This window comes from Haliotis rubra, unplaced genomic scaffold (assembly GCF_003918875.1).
Source record: "Haliotis rubra isolate DU_JTF1 unplaced genomic scaffold, ASM391887v1 Scf805, whole genome shotgun sequence".
Classification (NCBI taxonomy): Eukaryota; Metazoa; Mollusca; class Gastropoda; order Lepetellida; family Haliotidae; genus Haliotis; species Haliotis rubra.
Genome location: NW_025767530.1, coordinates 68,565 through 85,924, shown reverse-complemented (window position 1 = coordinate 85,924; position 17,360 = coordinate 68,565). Strand labels below are relative to the sequence as shown.

The following is a 17,360-nucleotide window of genomic DNA, read 5'->3' as shown; positions in this document are numbered from 1 at the left end:
CCTCAAAATGCTATGCAAATGGTATGTGTTTCCTCCAGGGAGCAGAGTTGGTGTATTACGTGATTCTGGTGGTAATTAAACTCATTGAACAAACCCAGGTATTAAGGAAGGGAGCTGACGTATTTGTAAGAGTGCCCTGTGATCATTGTGGCCCGTCCCAGTCAAGATATTTACATAAGGCGTGTTTACAAGTGGGTAAGTCCTATATTAAATCGATGAGCCTATAATCGTCCATTGTAAATCCAGCAACTCTTCCTTGCTACTCTCCAGTACTACAGACGCAGCAAGCATGGGGCCAGCAGTTCTTGGCTTGCTTTTGGGATGCCTGGCAATCACCAGCGCACAGGTGGTAGAAGATGGATGTAAGTAAAATTATATTTAATTTGCCGTGAGTTCGACTGGGATTAACGTGGAGTTAGAGATAATTGCACTGATAGTGATCCACCCGCACGTGTGTTGGTGTGCGTGTGCGTGTGCGTGTGCGTGTGTAAGATCAGATTCATCCCCATTTTCCTTTTATGACCAGTGACTAGTTTGTCGCCAAGTGCAGGCAGGGTACCAGTTAGTACAGGCTTTCGCCTTCTTTTGGTATGACGCGACCACGGATCAAAGCAACTAACCGTTCCCAAGCAGATGCTCTGTACGCTGGACTACGAAGGCGGTCCTATTTGACAGAATAGATCAACGCTTAAAACTTACAGTAAATAATAATCTTATGTCGCTATCGGTAAGAGTGATTGAATATGGTTTTTCGCCGCTTTTAGAAATATTTCATCATTAAGAACACTGACAGTGGACTTGGACACATTGTACCCAAGTGGAGACAAGTGACAAGCGAACGCTTTAACCACTTGGCTACCCGACAGATCTTTCTCGGAGCGAGGTCTCCCTTAGTCAGTTAATGACATTGTTGCTTATTGTTTTCTCCAAGGCACAATGCGACGACTGTTGTACACATCATTAAAGGGTACAGAGTCGTAATAGAAGCTTGTCAAGGGCGGAACTGTTACAATATTCATTCCGGACGCGAGATGTACCTATTGGGGACTACATTTCATGTAACTGTGAGTCAGCGTGCTTGTCTTCAACGAGCAGAAAACTATCGTATAAATTATTTGTATATCACGCCATAATTAGAAAATCGCAGTGCAGTCGCAGCGATAGCAGCTCCTAGTGAGGCAAGGCCTGCAGTGCACAGCAAGCCTTTGTTGTCTTCTACCATGTGATAGCTGCTCAGCTTCACCACGTGAACGCCCAATCTGTACGATCTTATGTAAAACAGCCCTGTCAGAGCACATCCGCAGAGCCTCATACCGTTCACGCCGTACGGATTTTGGTAACGGACATACAGTAACCCATGCATTTCGTAGAAGGCCATTAAGTGAACAGGGTGGTCCGTCTCAGTGCTCTGGAGGACTGTGAAGTGACGGAGCGGATCGTTGCCTTTAATATCAACCATTGGGTTGCCTGACCCAGACTCGATCATTATTTGACCTCAGTCACAACTGTTGGAACGCACAATGTCGGATACACTTTGTTATTACATGTGCTGTCATTGACTGATTACGATACAGTCCCATTACAAGCCTCATCAACATGCTGACGTGTTGACTGCAGCAGACTCGTTCTAGACAGGCCCACATGTCGACACCACCGTCATGTAACCTACCAGCCACGATGTTGCCATTATCGAATGAAATGATACCGACTGTTGAGCTTGTTAGTATGGACACAGGACATGACTACATTTGCATCGACTTTACTATTTCCGCACTGACGTTTTGACTCTTGGTGTATACTCTGTCCTTCAGACGCGGCTCTATGTCAGAATAACTACGATGGCACCTTCAGCTACGTGGCCCCTGGGTCGGGATGCAAGAGGTTCATCAGCTGTTATGGACAGAATTACAGCGGACTTCTCCAGTGCCCCGAGAGGACTCTCTTCAGCGATAACACTCAGAGGTGTGAAGACGACGATAAAGTCGACTGTCGGGAGTCCTTTATCCAAACCCCAGGTAACGAAACATATCACGTGTTATATTTATTACTTTGTAGCACATGCCAGATGTCGTTGTAATGCTTGACGTGTGTACCACCTGTTTAGCGGTGCTCTAGATATTCAGCTCGCAGTTGTGTAGAAACCAAAGGCTGTATGAAGATACAAATGTTGAATTTGATTTTGTTTACAATTCAAAATATGTCGAAGTAAATCCGTTTCGTTGATAAACGGTATTCTAAGTTTTGACTGTCTCTATACTTCGATTGGGCGAGAAAGTCCATGACTGCTTTGTCAAATAGCTGGTAATGTAAAATGTTGACGGGTTGAACAATAAACCAATCCGTACATTCTCTATTCAGCTATTTCATTCATTAGTTAAATTACAAGATCATAAATTATGGCCAATAATTGTTGAAAGGTTAAAAGTCAGCGCAGATGACACCTGATACATTTAGCGCATTACTGGTTGGCCATGAATATGTAATCCGACCTGACTTCCTGTGACTTTACACGAACCATAACAGTGCAATGTACGGACACGAAACACCTCACAATCACCTCTCTCACAATTACGACAAATGGCAACATAATTGGAATGGAATGAATATGTTTAATGATATTAGCTACGTGAGCAGGATTAGATATTGCGACTATTGTGAGAAAAGGTCTGCTATTAAGTGACACGCCACCGACACAGGTAGGTGGAATGAGGTCATGTTACTAAGGGATTTGCGTTTAACGCTGTGTTGTACATATATGCGTGTTTGTTTCCAGATTGTGTGACCGGCGTAAATCCCTACAACTGCTCGGCCTTCACGTACTGCCACCTTGGCACTCAGTACCCCTTCAGCTGCAACCAAGAACTCTACTACTCTGAGAGCCAGCTCATCTGTGTGTACCAAAATCAACTGACGGTCGAGGACAGACGGAAGTGCAACATGGACAACGGCCTATACAACTCACCATGTTGTTTCCTTATATTGAAGGCTGGTGATAAGGTTGTCATGTATAAGACCATGTTGTTTCCTTATATTGAAGGCTGGTGATAAGGTTGTCATGTATAAGACCATGTTGTTTCTTATATTGAAGGCTGGTGATATATTGAAGGCTGGTGATAAGGTTGTCATGTATAAGACCATGTTGTTTCCTTATATTGAAGGCTGGTGATAAGGTTGTCATGTATAAGACCATGTTGTTTCCTTATATTGAAGGCTGGTGATAAGGTTGTCATGTATAAGACCATGTTGTTTCCTTATATTGAAGGCTGGTGATAAGGTTGTCATGTATAAGACCATGTTGTTTCCTTATATTGAAGGCTGTGTGATAAGGTTGTCATGTATAAGACCATGTTGTTTCCTTATATTGAAGGCTGGTGATAAGGTTGTCATGTATAAGACCATGTTGTTTCCTTATATTGAAGGCTGGTGATAAGGTTGTCATGTATAAGACCATGTTGTTTCCCTTATATTGAAGGCTGGTGATAAGGTTGTCATGTATAAGACCATGTTGTTTCCTTATATTGAAGGCTGGTGATAAGGTTGTCATGTATAAGACCATGTTGTTTCCTTATATTGAAGGCTGGTGATAAGGTTGTCATGTATAAGACCATGTTGTTTCCTTATATTGAAGGCTGGTGATAAGGTTGTCATGTATAAGACCATGTTGTTTCCTTATATTGAAGGCTGGTGATAAGGTTGTCATGTATAAGACCATGTTGTTTCCTTATATTGAAGGCTGGTGATAAGGTTGTCATGTATAAGACCATGTTGTTTCCTTATATTGAAGGCTGGTGATAAGGTTGTCATGTATAAGACCATGTTGTTTCCTTATATTGAAGGCTGGTGATAAGGTTGTCATGTATAAGACCATGTTGTTTCCTTATATTGAAGGCTGGTGATAAGGTTGTCATGTATAAGACCATGTTGTTTCCTTATATTGAAGGCTGGTGATAAGGTTGTCATGTATAAGACCATGTTGTTTCCTTATATTGAAGGCTGGTGATAAGGTTGTCATGTATAAGACCATGTTGTTTCCTTATATTGAAGGCTGGTGATAAGGTTGTCATGTATAAGACCATGTTGTTTCCCTTATATTGAAGGCTGGTGATAAGGTTGTCATGTATAAGACCATGTTGTTTCCTTATATTGAAGGCTGGTGATAAGGTTGTCATGTATAAGACCATGTTGTTTCCTTATATTGAAGGCTGGTGATAAGGTTGTCATGTATAAGACCATGTTGTTTCCTTATATTGAAGGCTGGTGATAAGGTTGTCATGTATAAGACCATGTTGTTTCCTTATATTGAAGGCTGGTGATAAGGTTGTCATGTATAAGACCATGTTGTTTCCTTATATTGAAGGCTGGTGATAAGGTTGTCATGTATAAGACCATGTTGTTTCCTTTATATTGAAGGCTGGTGATAAGGTTGTCATGTATAAGACCATGTTGTTTCCTTATATTGAAGGCTGGTGATAAGGTTGTCATGTATAAGACCATGTTGTTTCCTTATATTGAAGGCTGGTGATAAGGTTGTCATGTATAAGACCATGTTGTTTCCTTATATTGAAGGCTGGTGATAAGGTTGTAAGACCATATATTGAAGGCTGGTGATAAGGTTGTCATGTATAAGACCATGTTGTTTCCTTTATATTGAAGGCTGGTGATAAGGTTGTCATGTATAAGACCATGTGTTTTCCTTATATTGAAGGCTGGTGATAAGGTTGTCATGTATAAGACCATGTTGTTTCCTTATATTGAAGGCTGGTGATAAGGTTGTCATGTATAAGACCATGTTGTTTCCTTATATTGAAGGCTGGTGATAAGGTTGTCATGTATAAGACCATGTTGTTTCCTTATATTGAAGGCTGGTGATAAGGTTGTCATGTATAAGACCATGTTGTTTCCTTATATTGAAGGCTGGTGATAAGGTTGTCATGTATAAGACCATGTTGTTTCCTTATATTGAAGGCTGGTGATAAGGTTGTCATGTATAAGACCATGTTGTTTCCTTATATTGAAGGCTGGTGATAAGGTTGTCATGTATAAGACCATGTTGTTTCCTTATATTGAAGGCTGGTGATAAGGTTGTCATGTATAAGACCATGTTGTTTCCTTATATTGAAGGCTGGTGATAAGGTTGTCATGTATAAGACCATGTTGTTTCCTTATATTGAAGGCTGGTGATAAGGTTGTCATGTATAAGACCATGTTGTTTCCTTATATTGAAGGCTGGTGATAAGGTTGTCATGTATAAGACCATGTTGTTTCCTTATATTGAAGGCTGGTGATAAGGTTGTCATGTATAAGACCATGTTGTTTCCTTTATATTGAAGGCTGGTGATAAGGTTGTCATGTATAAGACCATGTTGTTTCCTTATATTGAAGGCTGGTGATAAGGTTGTCATGTATAAGACCATGTTGTTTCCTTATATTGAAGGCTGGTGATAAGGTTGTCATGTATAAGACCATGTTGTTTCCCTTATATTGAAGGCTGGTGATAAGGTTGTCATGTATAAGACCATGTTGTTTCCTTATATTGAAGGCTGGTGATAAGGTTGTCATGTATAAGACCATGTTGTTTCCTTATATTGAAGGCTTGTGATAAGGTTGTCATGTATAAGACCATGTTGTTTCCTTATATTGAAGGCTGGTGATAAGGTTGTCATGTATAAGACCATGTTGTTTCCTTATATTGAAGGCTGGTGATAAGGTTGTCATGTATAAGACCATGTTGTTTCCTTATATTGAAGGCTGGTGATAAGGTTGTCATGTATAAGACCATGTTGTTTCCCTTATATTGAAGGCTGGTGATAAGGTTGTCATGTATAAGACCATGTTGTTTCCTTATATTGAAGGCTGGTGATAAGGTTGTCATGTATAAGACCATGTTGTTTCCTTATATTGAAGGCTGGTGATAAGGTTGTCATGTATAAGACCATGTTGTTTCCTTATATTGAAGGCTGGTGATAAGGTTGTCATGTATAAGACCATGTTGTTTCCTTATATTGAAGGCTGGTGATAAGGTTGTCATGTATAAGACCATGTTGTTTCCTTATATTGAAGGCTGGTGATAAGTGATTGTCATGTATAAGACCATGTTGTTTCCTTATATTGAAGGCTGGTGATAAGGTTGTCATGTATAAGACCATGTTGTTTCCTTATATTGAAGGCTGGTGATAAGGTTGTCATGTATAAGACCATGTTGTTTCCTTATATTGAAGGCTTGTGATAAGGTTGTCATGTATAAGACCATGTTGTTTCCCTTATATTGAAGGCTGGTGATAAGGTTGTCATGTATAAGACCATGTTGTTTCCTTATATTGAAGGCTGGTGATAAGGTTGTCATGTATAAGACCATGTTGTTTCCTTATATTGAAGGCTGGTGATAAGGTTGTCATGTATAAGACCATGTTGTTTCCTTTATATTGAAGGCTGGTGATAAGGTTGTCATGTATAAGACCATGTTGTTTCCTTATATTGAAGGCTGGTGATAAGGTTGTCATGTATAAGACCATGTTGTTTCCTTTATATTGAAGGCTGGTGATAAGGTTGTCATGTATAAGACCATGTTGTTATCATATATTGAAGGCTGGTGATAAGGTTGTCATGTATAAGACCATGTTGTTTCCTTTATATTGAAGGCTGGTGATAAGGTTGTCATGTATAAGACCATGTTGTTTCCTTTATATTGAAGGCTGGTGATAAGGTTGTCATGTATAAGACCATGTTGTTTCCTTATATTGAAGGCTTGTGATAAGGTTGAGAAGCAAGGGCAATTCTGTAAGCTTTGCAATATATACTCTCAAAAAAAGACGCATCATGAAAATAGCAATTTCATGTAGCAATGAATTAAAACGTGATTCATTTTACAAAAGGTTTTGATCTGTTTATGAGTCCTATGGTGTTTATGTTTTGAAACATCACAACAAAACGCACCATCCGTAAATACCCGTATTTAACAGCATGATTTTCAATTTCGGCGTGTAGTGTCACAGAATACACAATTCATATGCAATGCCCGTGAAAGTTTGGGATCAGATAGTCTCAATGATGGGTATAAAAGGTTGATCGCTGTCTGTCGATTATTCACTGTATTTGGAATATTGTTGACGAACGCAAAATGCCACGTCTACGTGAAGCCAACCGTCATATCGCCATTGGTTTGCTTGAAGCTGGCCAGTCTCAACGTGCAGTTGCCCGACGCATGAATGTTCACCAAAGCACCATTTCACGACTCTGGGAGAGATATCGCCGGCAGAATGCGGTAGCAGATGCCCCTCGTAGTGGGCGACCTCGAGCGACCACTTCGGCGCAGGATAGCTACATCCGGGTGCATCACCTGCGTCATCGAACAGCTACGGCGACCAGTACCGCTCGACAAATACCCGGATTGAGGAGGCTTTCTGCACAGACCGTCAGGAACAGGTTGAGAGAGGCTGGTTTACGTGCCAGAAGACCTTATTTTGGCCCTGTGCTACGACAACAACATCGTCGACATCGAGTTCAATGGTGCACCAACGTTCAGGCCTGGAACCTACCGAATTGGCGAAGAATCTGGTTCAGTGATGAATCACGATTTCTATTGGAAAGACGCGATGGAAGAATGGGGTGTACAGACGTCGAAGTGTACATTTCGCCGACGCTTGCGTTCCCCAGGTGGACAGATTCGGCCGGGGCAGTGTTATGATGTGGGGAGCGACACCTGCCGTAGGAGAAGTGATTTGGTGATGATCCAGGGCAACCTGACAGATCAACGGTACTGTGACGAAATCCTACGCCCACACCTCCTTCCAATCATTGATCGCCAGAGGGAGTTGTTTCAACAGGACAATGCCAGGCCCCACACAGCACGTCACACTGGAGACTTCCTCCAGAACCACAACATCAATGTGCTCCCCTGGCCCTCAAGGTCACCGGACTTAAACCCGATCGAACATCTGCGGGATGCCCTGGACAGACGGGTGCGACGCCGTTACCCTCAGCCCCAGACACTTCAGCAACTCGCAAAGGCACTACAGGCAGAGTGGGCTGCGATTGGGCAACACGAGATTCTGAGACTTATTCGTTCAATGCCGAGGCGATGCCGTGCAGTTCTGGATGCCCACGGTGGTCACACGAGGTACTGACTTCAGCGCCACCACATGTGACACTCAAACCGACTTTCCTCGGGTTGGTGCCAAAGACAGATAAGTCTGCATTCCCAGTGTGCAATTTCGCTATAATTGATTGATTCATAAAGCCTACAAGATGTTTCAAAATAAACATAAAAATACAGTTGAAATTCCTATATGCGTTTCTTTTTTTGGAGAGTATATTAAGCATTCTGAGAACAGACTATATATAATATTTTGTTATATATGCAGGCAATAAATGGTCGAAAATGCGACCATCCTTTTCTGTTCGAGAATCTAGATATGCCGCTGAAGCAGATAACCCTGTCATCTTCAGTTGGCTTTCTTGTCGTGTTGTCATAAGAGGAAACAGTAAAGAAACACAAACTGCTCTAGAAGAAACAGTAACACGCACACTAAGATCCCTTGACTGTCAGCCAGTTATAAGGCAATATGTTAATCAATTCTGGCAATCAAATTGGGATATGCAAACATATTTTTATGTGTCTGCTTTAAAATAGCTTTTTACGCAAGTTCATAAATTTTAAACTTGATGAAAAGATACAGCCAAACTGTCATTATTTACTTTGTGACTGATCATATACATGGCCGTAATTGCTAGTTCTCGCTGCGAATAGCTGGGAAATTGCACGTAACAGCCTTAATCGATATTCATTCAATCATTGAACCTGGCATTATACAATCTTTGAATATTGATAACTTTTAATAGTCTCAATATGCAATGTTTTTTGTGTGAGAAAACTACAAACATCAATGGGCGTCTTTGCACAGACACAGCACTTGGTATACAGCATGCTCTTCTTACCAAGATTTTAAAGAACGTCGAAATTGTTCGATCAAGGCTACAACATTCAAAGCCTCAGTAAAACTTTCAAAAGGTTCTATGGTAGACATGTGGAGGACATTTCAAAATTTGATGCAACAGTGACAAAAATTATGTCCGATGCAATTCCCTATTCCCATACTTTCACGATTTTTCTTCAGGTGAAAAGTTGACTAGCCTTTACATATGCTTATGAAGGGTGCCACCGGTGGGGCAGGATACGCTCACCCTGTATCATCACTATTTGATAGTGATTCATTCTCTCTCATCGTATCTCATTGTGGCAATCACTTGACTGTCTGGTCCACACTCGATTATTCACAGACGGCGTCGCACAGCTGTATATAGGCCTACTGCTGAACACTGGCTTGAAGCCCTGGCATAAAGCTCTAGTATAAAGCTCTCAATAGCTATAATATATTCAATTGATCAGTAGGTTTGCATGCAAATCGGCCTCGAAACTCGTATAAAAGAGTTGTTCATTTCCAAATTTAGGATTTCAATTGCCCAATAGAGATACTGCCCACACCAGCTCATAACGGAGGCTGGCAGATATGCTATAGAACCTAAAGCAGACATAGATTGTGTGAACGTAATTATCCTGAGGATGAACCTCACTTTATTTTGGTATGCCATGTATACTACTGGAATAAAGCAACTGTGCATTATTTGATGGAATGCCATTTTTATGCAAAAAGATAATAACATGATTTGTGGTGTTTTCCTTAACCACTGTTTAACTGTTGACACTAGGCATCGTGGCCCGCCCTTGAAGAGATGTGGTGTCAAAAGTTCACAAATTCAGTATCGTGTGTCCACCATTGGTGTCGATGCAGGCTTGACAACGACGCGACGTATAAACGACACTAAGACCTGATCACATTTGCCACGGGCGCCGTACGATAAAAATAGTCTACGATTATCGTGGGTGACCGCGGGCTACGACGTTTCTGTTCACATTGTCTACGGGCATCGTGCGATTTCCTTGGGGACAGGTAGAGGCAAACCTGCAATGGGGACTCCACAGAAGTCGCACGGAGATCTTACGGAGAGGGTACGGAGATCGTGCGGTCTCCGCAGCTACTGCACGGACATCGTACGGAGCACGTGCGGCATCCGTGCGGAGGCTGAGCGGAGATGGGTGTACAATGTACATCTTGTTGTCTTGGACCCTCTCATGAACTGAGACAAATGATAGAACTGGTAAGGATTGCTAATGTATATAGCCTATATGTATATTAAAATGATTGGTCAATTGTAAGGCTGCCGCACGGATATCCCAGGATCGCCGTACGAGTTTTGGAAGTGAAAATCTTGCGTTTACCGCACGATCACCGTGTGTCCTTCGTGCGGTGGCCGTGCGATGCCACCTTTGGGCTACGGGTTTACGATTTTTTCAAATGTGTCAGGGGAGTGGTGTAGCCGAGTGGTTAAAGCGTTGGCTCGTCACACCGAAGATCCGATTCCATTCCCCACATGGTTACAATATGTGAATCCCATTCTTGGTGTCCCCGCCGTGATATTGCTGGAAAAACCATACTCACTCACTCAAATTTGTCAAACTTCGCTGTTTGACAAAATAGTTGAGGGCTACGGCGCCCGTAGAATCGTGTAATGATTGTATAGCCGCCGAACGGCTACCCCACGGAAATGGAGTGACGGGCAGTTTACGGACGCTGTAGACTCATCGCAGGCCAAATGTGAACCAGGCATACTCGATTAAAGAAAGCTTGGGGAATGTTGTTCCATGTCTGAAACAATTCAGCTTACGTCTGGGCTTGACGTAAACCATTCCATTTTACCCCAAGCGTGCTTGATATGGGACTGGTCCGGAGAAACAGCAGGCCAGGGAAGTACTGGAATGTTCTGCTGTCTCAGGAAATCTGTCACAACACGAGCGACACGTGGGCGTGCATTATCTTGCGGAAGCATGAAGTTACGTCTCTGTCCTTGAATGAACGACTGCACATGAGGTGCAACGCTAACGCCACCAAACTGTCGACGTTGAACAATGCACGTGTCAGCATAGAGTTCACCTCGCCGTCTGTATACCTTTGACCTGCCATCTGAGATGTCCACATGAAATCTCGACTGTCAGTGAACAAAACACCATCCCAATCTTGTCTCCTGTACCGTAGATGCTGTCTACGCCAGGCAAGACGTGCACGCCGGTGACGTTGCAAAGTGAGAAAGTTCATTGTACACAAAGTGCACGTACCACGCGCGATGCATGATGGGCAGCACATGACATGCTCATCACGGGTGGGTCAGAAGGTAAATGGGCAGCACATGACATGCTCATCACGGAGCGTCAAAGGGTAAATGGGAACCTCATAACATGCTCATCACGGGTGGGTCAGAAGGTAAATGGGCAGCACATGACATGCTCATCACGGGAGAGTCAAATGGTAAATGCAGAACCGCATAACATGCTCATCACGGGTGGGTCAGAAGGTAAATGGGCAGCACATGACATGCTCATCACGGGTGGGTCAGAAGGTAAATGGGCAGCACATGACATGCTCATCACGGGTGGGTCAGAAGGTAAATGGGCAGCACATGACATGCTCATCACGGGTGGGTCAGAAGGTAAATGGGCAGCACATGACATGCTCATCACAGGAGAGTCAAATGGTAAATGGGAACCGCATAACATGCTCATCACGGGTGGGTCAGAAGGAAAATGGGCAGCACATGACATGCTCATCACGGGTGGGTCAGAAGGTAAATGGGCAGCACATGACATGCTCATCACGGGAGAGTCAAATGGTAAATGAGAACCGCATAACATGCTCATCACGGGTGGGTCAGAAGGTAAATGGGCAGCACATGACATGGTCATCACGGGTGGGTCAGAAGGTAAATGGGCAGCACATGACATGCTCATCACGGAGAGTCAAATGGTAAATGGGAACCGCATAACATGCTCATCACGGGTGGGTCAGAAGGTAAATGGGCAGCAGAAGGTACATGACATGCATAACATCATCACGGGTGGGTCAGAAGGTAAATGGGCAGCACATGACATGCTCATCACGGGTGGGTCAGAAGGTAAATGGGCAGCACATGACATGCTCATCACGGGCGGATCAGAATGTAAATGGTATCGAATGCCACGTTTCGCTGTGCTGCACGTTGCGCGATAAATGCCGGTATATATGTTCAGAACTTCCGGGGATTTTTTAAACACCCTCACATGGCAAACATACCATTTAAGGCAAATGCCTCCTCATTTCTGTCGCTGATAAAGTTAATTACAATAATTATCTCGATTTGTTGTTATGTGGCTGTGCAGAATGTGAGCTGTAATGACTTTAAACCACACAGTAATGGAAACTGTCTTCGTGAAGAGCGGAAGCAGCAGTAAACGGACATTGAGTAATTAGACCAGCCTTTAATATATTTTCGTCAATAGATGTGAACTCAACGAAGACCGTTGCACAGCTATCTGAGAAATAGCATGGAATAAACTTCACTGCACAGTTGAATCAGGTTTGTGTACAAGATGCAATTCCCACCAATGCGCTATACGTCTAGGAAATGCTATGCAAATGGTATGTGTTACCGCCAAACAGGGAACTCGCTTGGTGTATTACGTGAGTACGGTACTAATTAAACTAATTGAACAAGCAAAGGCTTAAGGAAGGAAGCTGACACTCGTTTAAGTGTTCCCTGTGATCGTTATAGCCCCGCCCCATTCGAAATGGCGACACACTTCATTTTAATCGAGAATTTGCATAAGGCGTGTTCACCGGTGGGGAAATACTATATTAAATGGGTTGATTACTGTTAAATGGAAATCCAGCAACTCTTCCTTTCTACTCTCCAGTACTACAGACGCAGCAAGCATGGGGCCAGCAGTTCTTGGCTTGCTTTTGGGATGCCTGGCAATCACCAGCGCACAAGTGCCAGAAGGAGAGTGTAAGTAGAAGTCTATTTAAATTTCCAAGAGTTGAGAGGGGCTTAACGTGGCATTGACGCGATGCGTATGTACGTGTTTGCCGGCGCGTGTGTGTATGTGTGTCTATATCCCGGCGATATTCACTCAGGATACGAAGTATATATCACAGGCCTCCGTGACATTGTTGCAATTCGCAATGTTGGATACACTTTCATATTACATGTGTTGTCATTGACTGAATAAATGTACGATACAATCCCATTACAAACATCAGCAGCTGATGGGACGTGTTGACTACACCAGACTCGATCTAGACAGCCCCACATGTTGAGACCACCTTCATGTAACCTACCAGCCATGATGTTGCCTCAATCAATGAAATGACAGTATGGGAGATATTTCGACGACCTTACCTATTCTGCACTGACGTTTCTGACGCTTTGTACTAGGTTATATGGTTTCTGTATCTTTCAGACGCAGTTCTCTGTCGGGATAACTACGGTGGTACCTGGATGTACGTGGCCCCTGGGTCGGGGTGCAAGAAGATCATCAGCTGCTACAACCAGGACTACCATGGAACTCTCCAGTGCCCTGAGAAGACACTCTTCAACGAAAACTCTCAGATGTGTGAAGACGAACAGGATGTCTTCTGCCAGGAACCACTCAACACAAACCCAGGTAACCAAACATATCATGTGTTATATAACTTTGCAGCGCATGCAAAGGGTTGTTGTAATGCAAGACGTGTGCACCAATAGAAACTGTTTAACGGTGCCTTAGATATTTAGCTGACAATTTTATAGAAACTAGAGGCTGTATGAAAATGCATTTGTTGAATTTCTTTTGGTTTACAATTCAAATTGTCGATGTAAGTCCGTACCTAAACGGTAATGTGAGTTTGTTCTTTGTGGATTGCGTGAGAATACTCAAGGGAGCCATGGCTATTTTCACAAATTGCTGATTATGTAACACGTGTTATATTTGGGATTACTAGTGTCCTCGTGTATTCAATGCTGATCATGTAAATGTTCTTAATGATATAAGCCACCGATAAAGTTAAAGCTATAGAACAACGGTAACAGATGTACATATTGTTGTGGTGCCAATCAGATGATGATGGCGGTGATATGATTTCCTGGTGGGCTCCACCACCTCCTCTTTTTCACAAATACTGAAGATACTTGAGATTTCCAATTTCTTTACCTCCCGCCAACCCTGAAAATAATTTTCAGTCAGTAATTAATCACAGTTAATAATATTTGTGTCTCTAATTCACCAACTCGCCTAATGATTTTGAATCGACGATGGTTTCTTCGCCACTGTGATCTCCTTGTCATGCTTAATTATACATATATACGTGTTTGGTTCCAGACTGTGTGACTGGTGTGGATCCCTACAACTGCTCGGCCTTCACGTACTGCCACCTTGGTACCCAGTACAACTTCAGCTGCAACCAAGACCTGTACTACTCTGAGAGCAAGCTCATCTGCATGTACCCCAATGATCTGAGTGATGACGACAAATACCTGTGCGGCGCCTAAACACACCTGTCTGTCCGGCCTAAACACACCTGTCCGACCGGTCTAAACACACCTGACCGCTCGGCGACAACGACATCCAGGATTCAACATACAAAATCTTTTCTCTGAATTCCGAATAAAGCTCATCAGATTATGATAACGTTTTCTTGTGTATATATACTCTCCCAAAAAAGAAACACATATAGGAATTTCAACTGTATTTTTATTTTTATTTTGAAACATCTTGTAGGCTTTATGAGTCAATGAAATATAGCGAAATTGCACACTTGGAATGCAGACTTAACCGTCTTTGGCACCAACTCGAGGAAAGTCAGTTTGAGTGTCACATGGAGACGTGTGGTGGCGCTGAAGTCAGTACCTCGTGTGACCACCGTGGGCATCCAGAACTGCAAGGAATCGCCTCGGCATTGAACGAAGAAGTCTCAGAATCTCGTGTTGCCCAATCGCAGCCCACTCTGCCTGTAGTGCCTGTGCGAGTTGCTGAAGTGTCTGGAGCTGAGGTTTACGGCGTCGCACCCGTCTGTCCAGGGCATCCCACAGATGTTCGATCGGGTTTAAGTCCGTTGATCTTGAGGGCCAGGGGAGCACATTGATGTTGTGGTTCTGGAGGAAGTCTCCAGTGTGACTTGCTGTGTGGGGCCTGGCATTGTGCTGTTGAAACAACTCCCTCTGGCGATCAATGATTGGAAGGAGGTGTGGGCGTACGATTTCGTCACAGTACCGTTGAGCTGTCAGGTTGCCCTGGATCATTACCAAATCACTTCTCCTACGGCAGGTGATCGCTCCCCACATCATAACACTTTCCCGGCCGAATCTGTCCACCTGGGGAACGCAAGCGTCGGCGAAACGTTCATGTCGACGTCTGTACACCTGCATTGTTCCATCGCGTCTTTCCATTAGAAATCGTGATTCATCACTGAACCAGATTCTTCGCCAATTCGGTAGGTTCCAGGGCTGAACGTTGGTGCACCATTGAACTCGATCTCGACGATATTGGTGTCGAAGCACAGGGCCAAAATAAGGTCTTCTGGCACGTAAACCAGCCTCTCTCAACCTGTTCCTGACGGTCTGTGCAGAAAGCCTCCTCAATCCGGGTATTTGTCGAGCGGTTATGGTCGCCGTAGCTGTTCGATGACGCAGGTGACGTACCCGGATGTAGCGATCCTGCGCCGCAATGGTCGCCCGAGGTCGCCCACTACGAGGGGCATCTGCTACCGCATTCTGCAGGCGATATCTCTCCCAGAGCCGTGAAATGGTGCTTTGGTGAACATTCATGCGTCGGGCAACTGCACGTTGAGACTGGCCAGCTTCAAGCAAACCAATGGCGCTATGACGGTTGGCTTCACTTAGACGTGGCATTTTGCGTTCGTCAACAATATTCCAAATACCTTTTATACCAATCATTGAGACTATCTGATCCCCAACTTTCACGGGCTCTGCATGTGAATTGTGTATTCTGAAAATCATGCTGTTAAATACGGTTATTTTACGGATGGTGCGTTTTGATGTTACTCAACTCATAAACGGAGCAAAAACCTTTTGTAAAATGAATCACGTTTTAATTCATTGCTACATAAAATTGCTATTTTCATGGTGCGTTTCTATTTTGGGAGAGTATATTTCCAACAGACACTAGTGTATTCGTCTGATCACTATTGTCTTGAGTGAGCGACTTAATGGTGTTGTCACGATCTGCTGATGATGTACCTGTCAACATCAAGGGACCTGGATAATTAGTCTGAGTGAGTGGCAGTGTCATGGTGTGTTGGTACTGTATCTGTCTATATCACTCTGGCCTGTAGAATAAGTGAGTGAGTGATTGACGTTGCCTAGTGTTGGTACTGTATCTGTCTATATCACTCTGACCTGTAGAATAAGTGAGTGAGTGAGTGAGTGACGTTGCCTAGTGTTGGTACTGTATCTGTCTATATCACTCTGGCCTGTAGAATAAGTGAGTGAGTGAGTGACGTTGCCTAGTGTTGGTACTGTATCTGTCTATATCACTCTGGCCTGTAGAATAAGTGAGTGAGTGAGTGACGTTGCCTAGTGTTGGTACTGTATCTGTCTATATCACTCTGGCCTGTAGAATAAGTGAGTGAGTGAGTGACGTTGCCTAGTGTTGGTACTGTATCTGTCTATATCACTCTGGCCTGTAGAATAAGTGAGTGAGTGAGTGACGTTGCCTAGTGTTGGTACTGTATCTGTCTATATCACTCTGGCCTGTAGAATAAGTGAGTGAGTGAGTGACGTTGCCTAGTGTTGGTACTGTATCTGTCTATATCACTCTGGCCTGTAGAATAAGTGAGTGAGTGAGTGACGTTGCCTAGTGTTGGTACTGTATCTGTCTATATCACTCTGGCCTGTAGAATAAGTAAGTGAGTGAGTGACGTTGCCTAGTGTTGGTACTGTATCTGTCTATATCACCTGGCCTGTAGAATAAGTGAGTGAGTGAGTGACGTTGCCTAGTGTTGGTACTGTATCTGTCTATATCACTCTGGCCTGTAGAATAAGTGAGTGAGTGAGTGACGTTGCCTAGTGTTGGTACTGTATCTGTCTATATCACTCTGGCCTGTAGAATAAGTGAGTGAGTGAGTGACGTTGCCTAGTGTTGGTACTGTATCTGTCTATATCACTCTGGCCTGTAGAATAAGTGAGTGAGTGAGTGACGTTGCCTAGTGTTGGTACTGTATCTGTCTATATCACTCTGGCCTGTAGAATAAGTGAGTGAGTGAGTGACGTTGCCTAGTGTTGGTACTGTATCTGTCTATATCACTCTGGCCTGTAGAATAAGTGAGTGAGTGAGTGACGTTGCCTAGTGTTGGTACTGTATCTGTCTATATCACTCTGGCCTGTAGAATAAGTGAGTGAGTGAGTGACGTTGCCTAGTGTTGGTACTGTATCTGTCTATATCACTCTGGCCTGTAGAATAAGTGAGTGAGTGAGTGACGTTGCCTAGTGTTGGTACT

The 17,360-nt window shown here is 43.4% G+C and overlaps 2 protein-coding genes across 2 annotated transcripts; both read left to right on the top strand.

Annotated features, from left to right (window-relative positions):
• The first annotated feature begins 213 nt into the window (after positions 1 to 213).
• Positions 214 to 10,138, top strand: LOC124261723 (peritrophin-44-like). Its single transcript, XM_046696072.1, has 4 exons — positions 214 to 362; positions 1,812 to 2,015; positions 2,774 to 2,965; positions 9,948 to 10,138. Exons 1-4 carry the CDS (start codon positions 290 to 292, stop codon positions 10,136 to 10,138), a joined length of 660 nt encoding a protein of 219 aa, XP_046552028.1. The 5' UTR covers positions 214 to 289.
• A 2,603-nt stretch (positions 10,139 to 12,741) lies between these two features.
• On the top strand, positions 12,742 to 14,527 carry LOC124261728. The gene is made up of 3 exons (XM_046696079.1): positions 12,742 to 12,873; positions 13,328 to 13,531; positions 14,225 to 14,527. Exons 1-3 carry the CDS (start codon positions 12,801 to 12,803, stop codon positions 14,392 to 14,394), a joined length of 447 nt encoding a protein of 148 aa, XP_046552035.1. The 5' UTR covers positions 12,742 to 12,800; the 3' UTR covers positions 14,395 to 14,527.
• The last annotated feature ends 2,833 nt before the right edge of the window (positions 14,528 to 17,360 follow it).

Bases quoted from the DNA above. Each gene is read 5' to 3' on its own strand.
- LOC124261723 (XM_046696072.1), top strand. From the start codon at position 290: ATGGGGCCAGCAGTTCTTGGCTTGCTTTTGGGATGCCTGGCAATCACC. The intron at 363-1,811 runs GTAAGTAAAATT...TCTGTCCTTCAG, and splicing joins ACAGGTGGTAGAAGATGGAT to ACGCGGCTCTATGTCAGAAT. The intron at 2,016-2,773 runs GTAACGAAACAT...GTTTGTTTCCAG, and splicing joins GTCCTTTATCCAAACCCCAG to ATTGTGTGACCGGCGTAAAT.
- LOC124261728 (XM_046696079.1), top strand. From the start codon at position 12,801: ATGGGGCCAGCAGTTCTTGGCTTGCTTTTGGGATGCCTGGCAATCACC. The intron at 12,874-13,327 runs GTAAGTAGAAGT...TGTATCTTTCAG, and splicing joins ACAAGTGCCAGAAGGAGAGT to ACGCAGTTCTCTGTCGGGAT. The intron at 13,532-14,224 runs GTAACCAAACAT...GTTTGGTTCCAG, and splicing joins ACCACTCAACACAAACCCAG to ACTGTGTGACTGGTGTGGAT.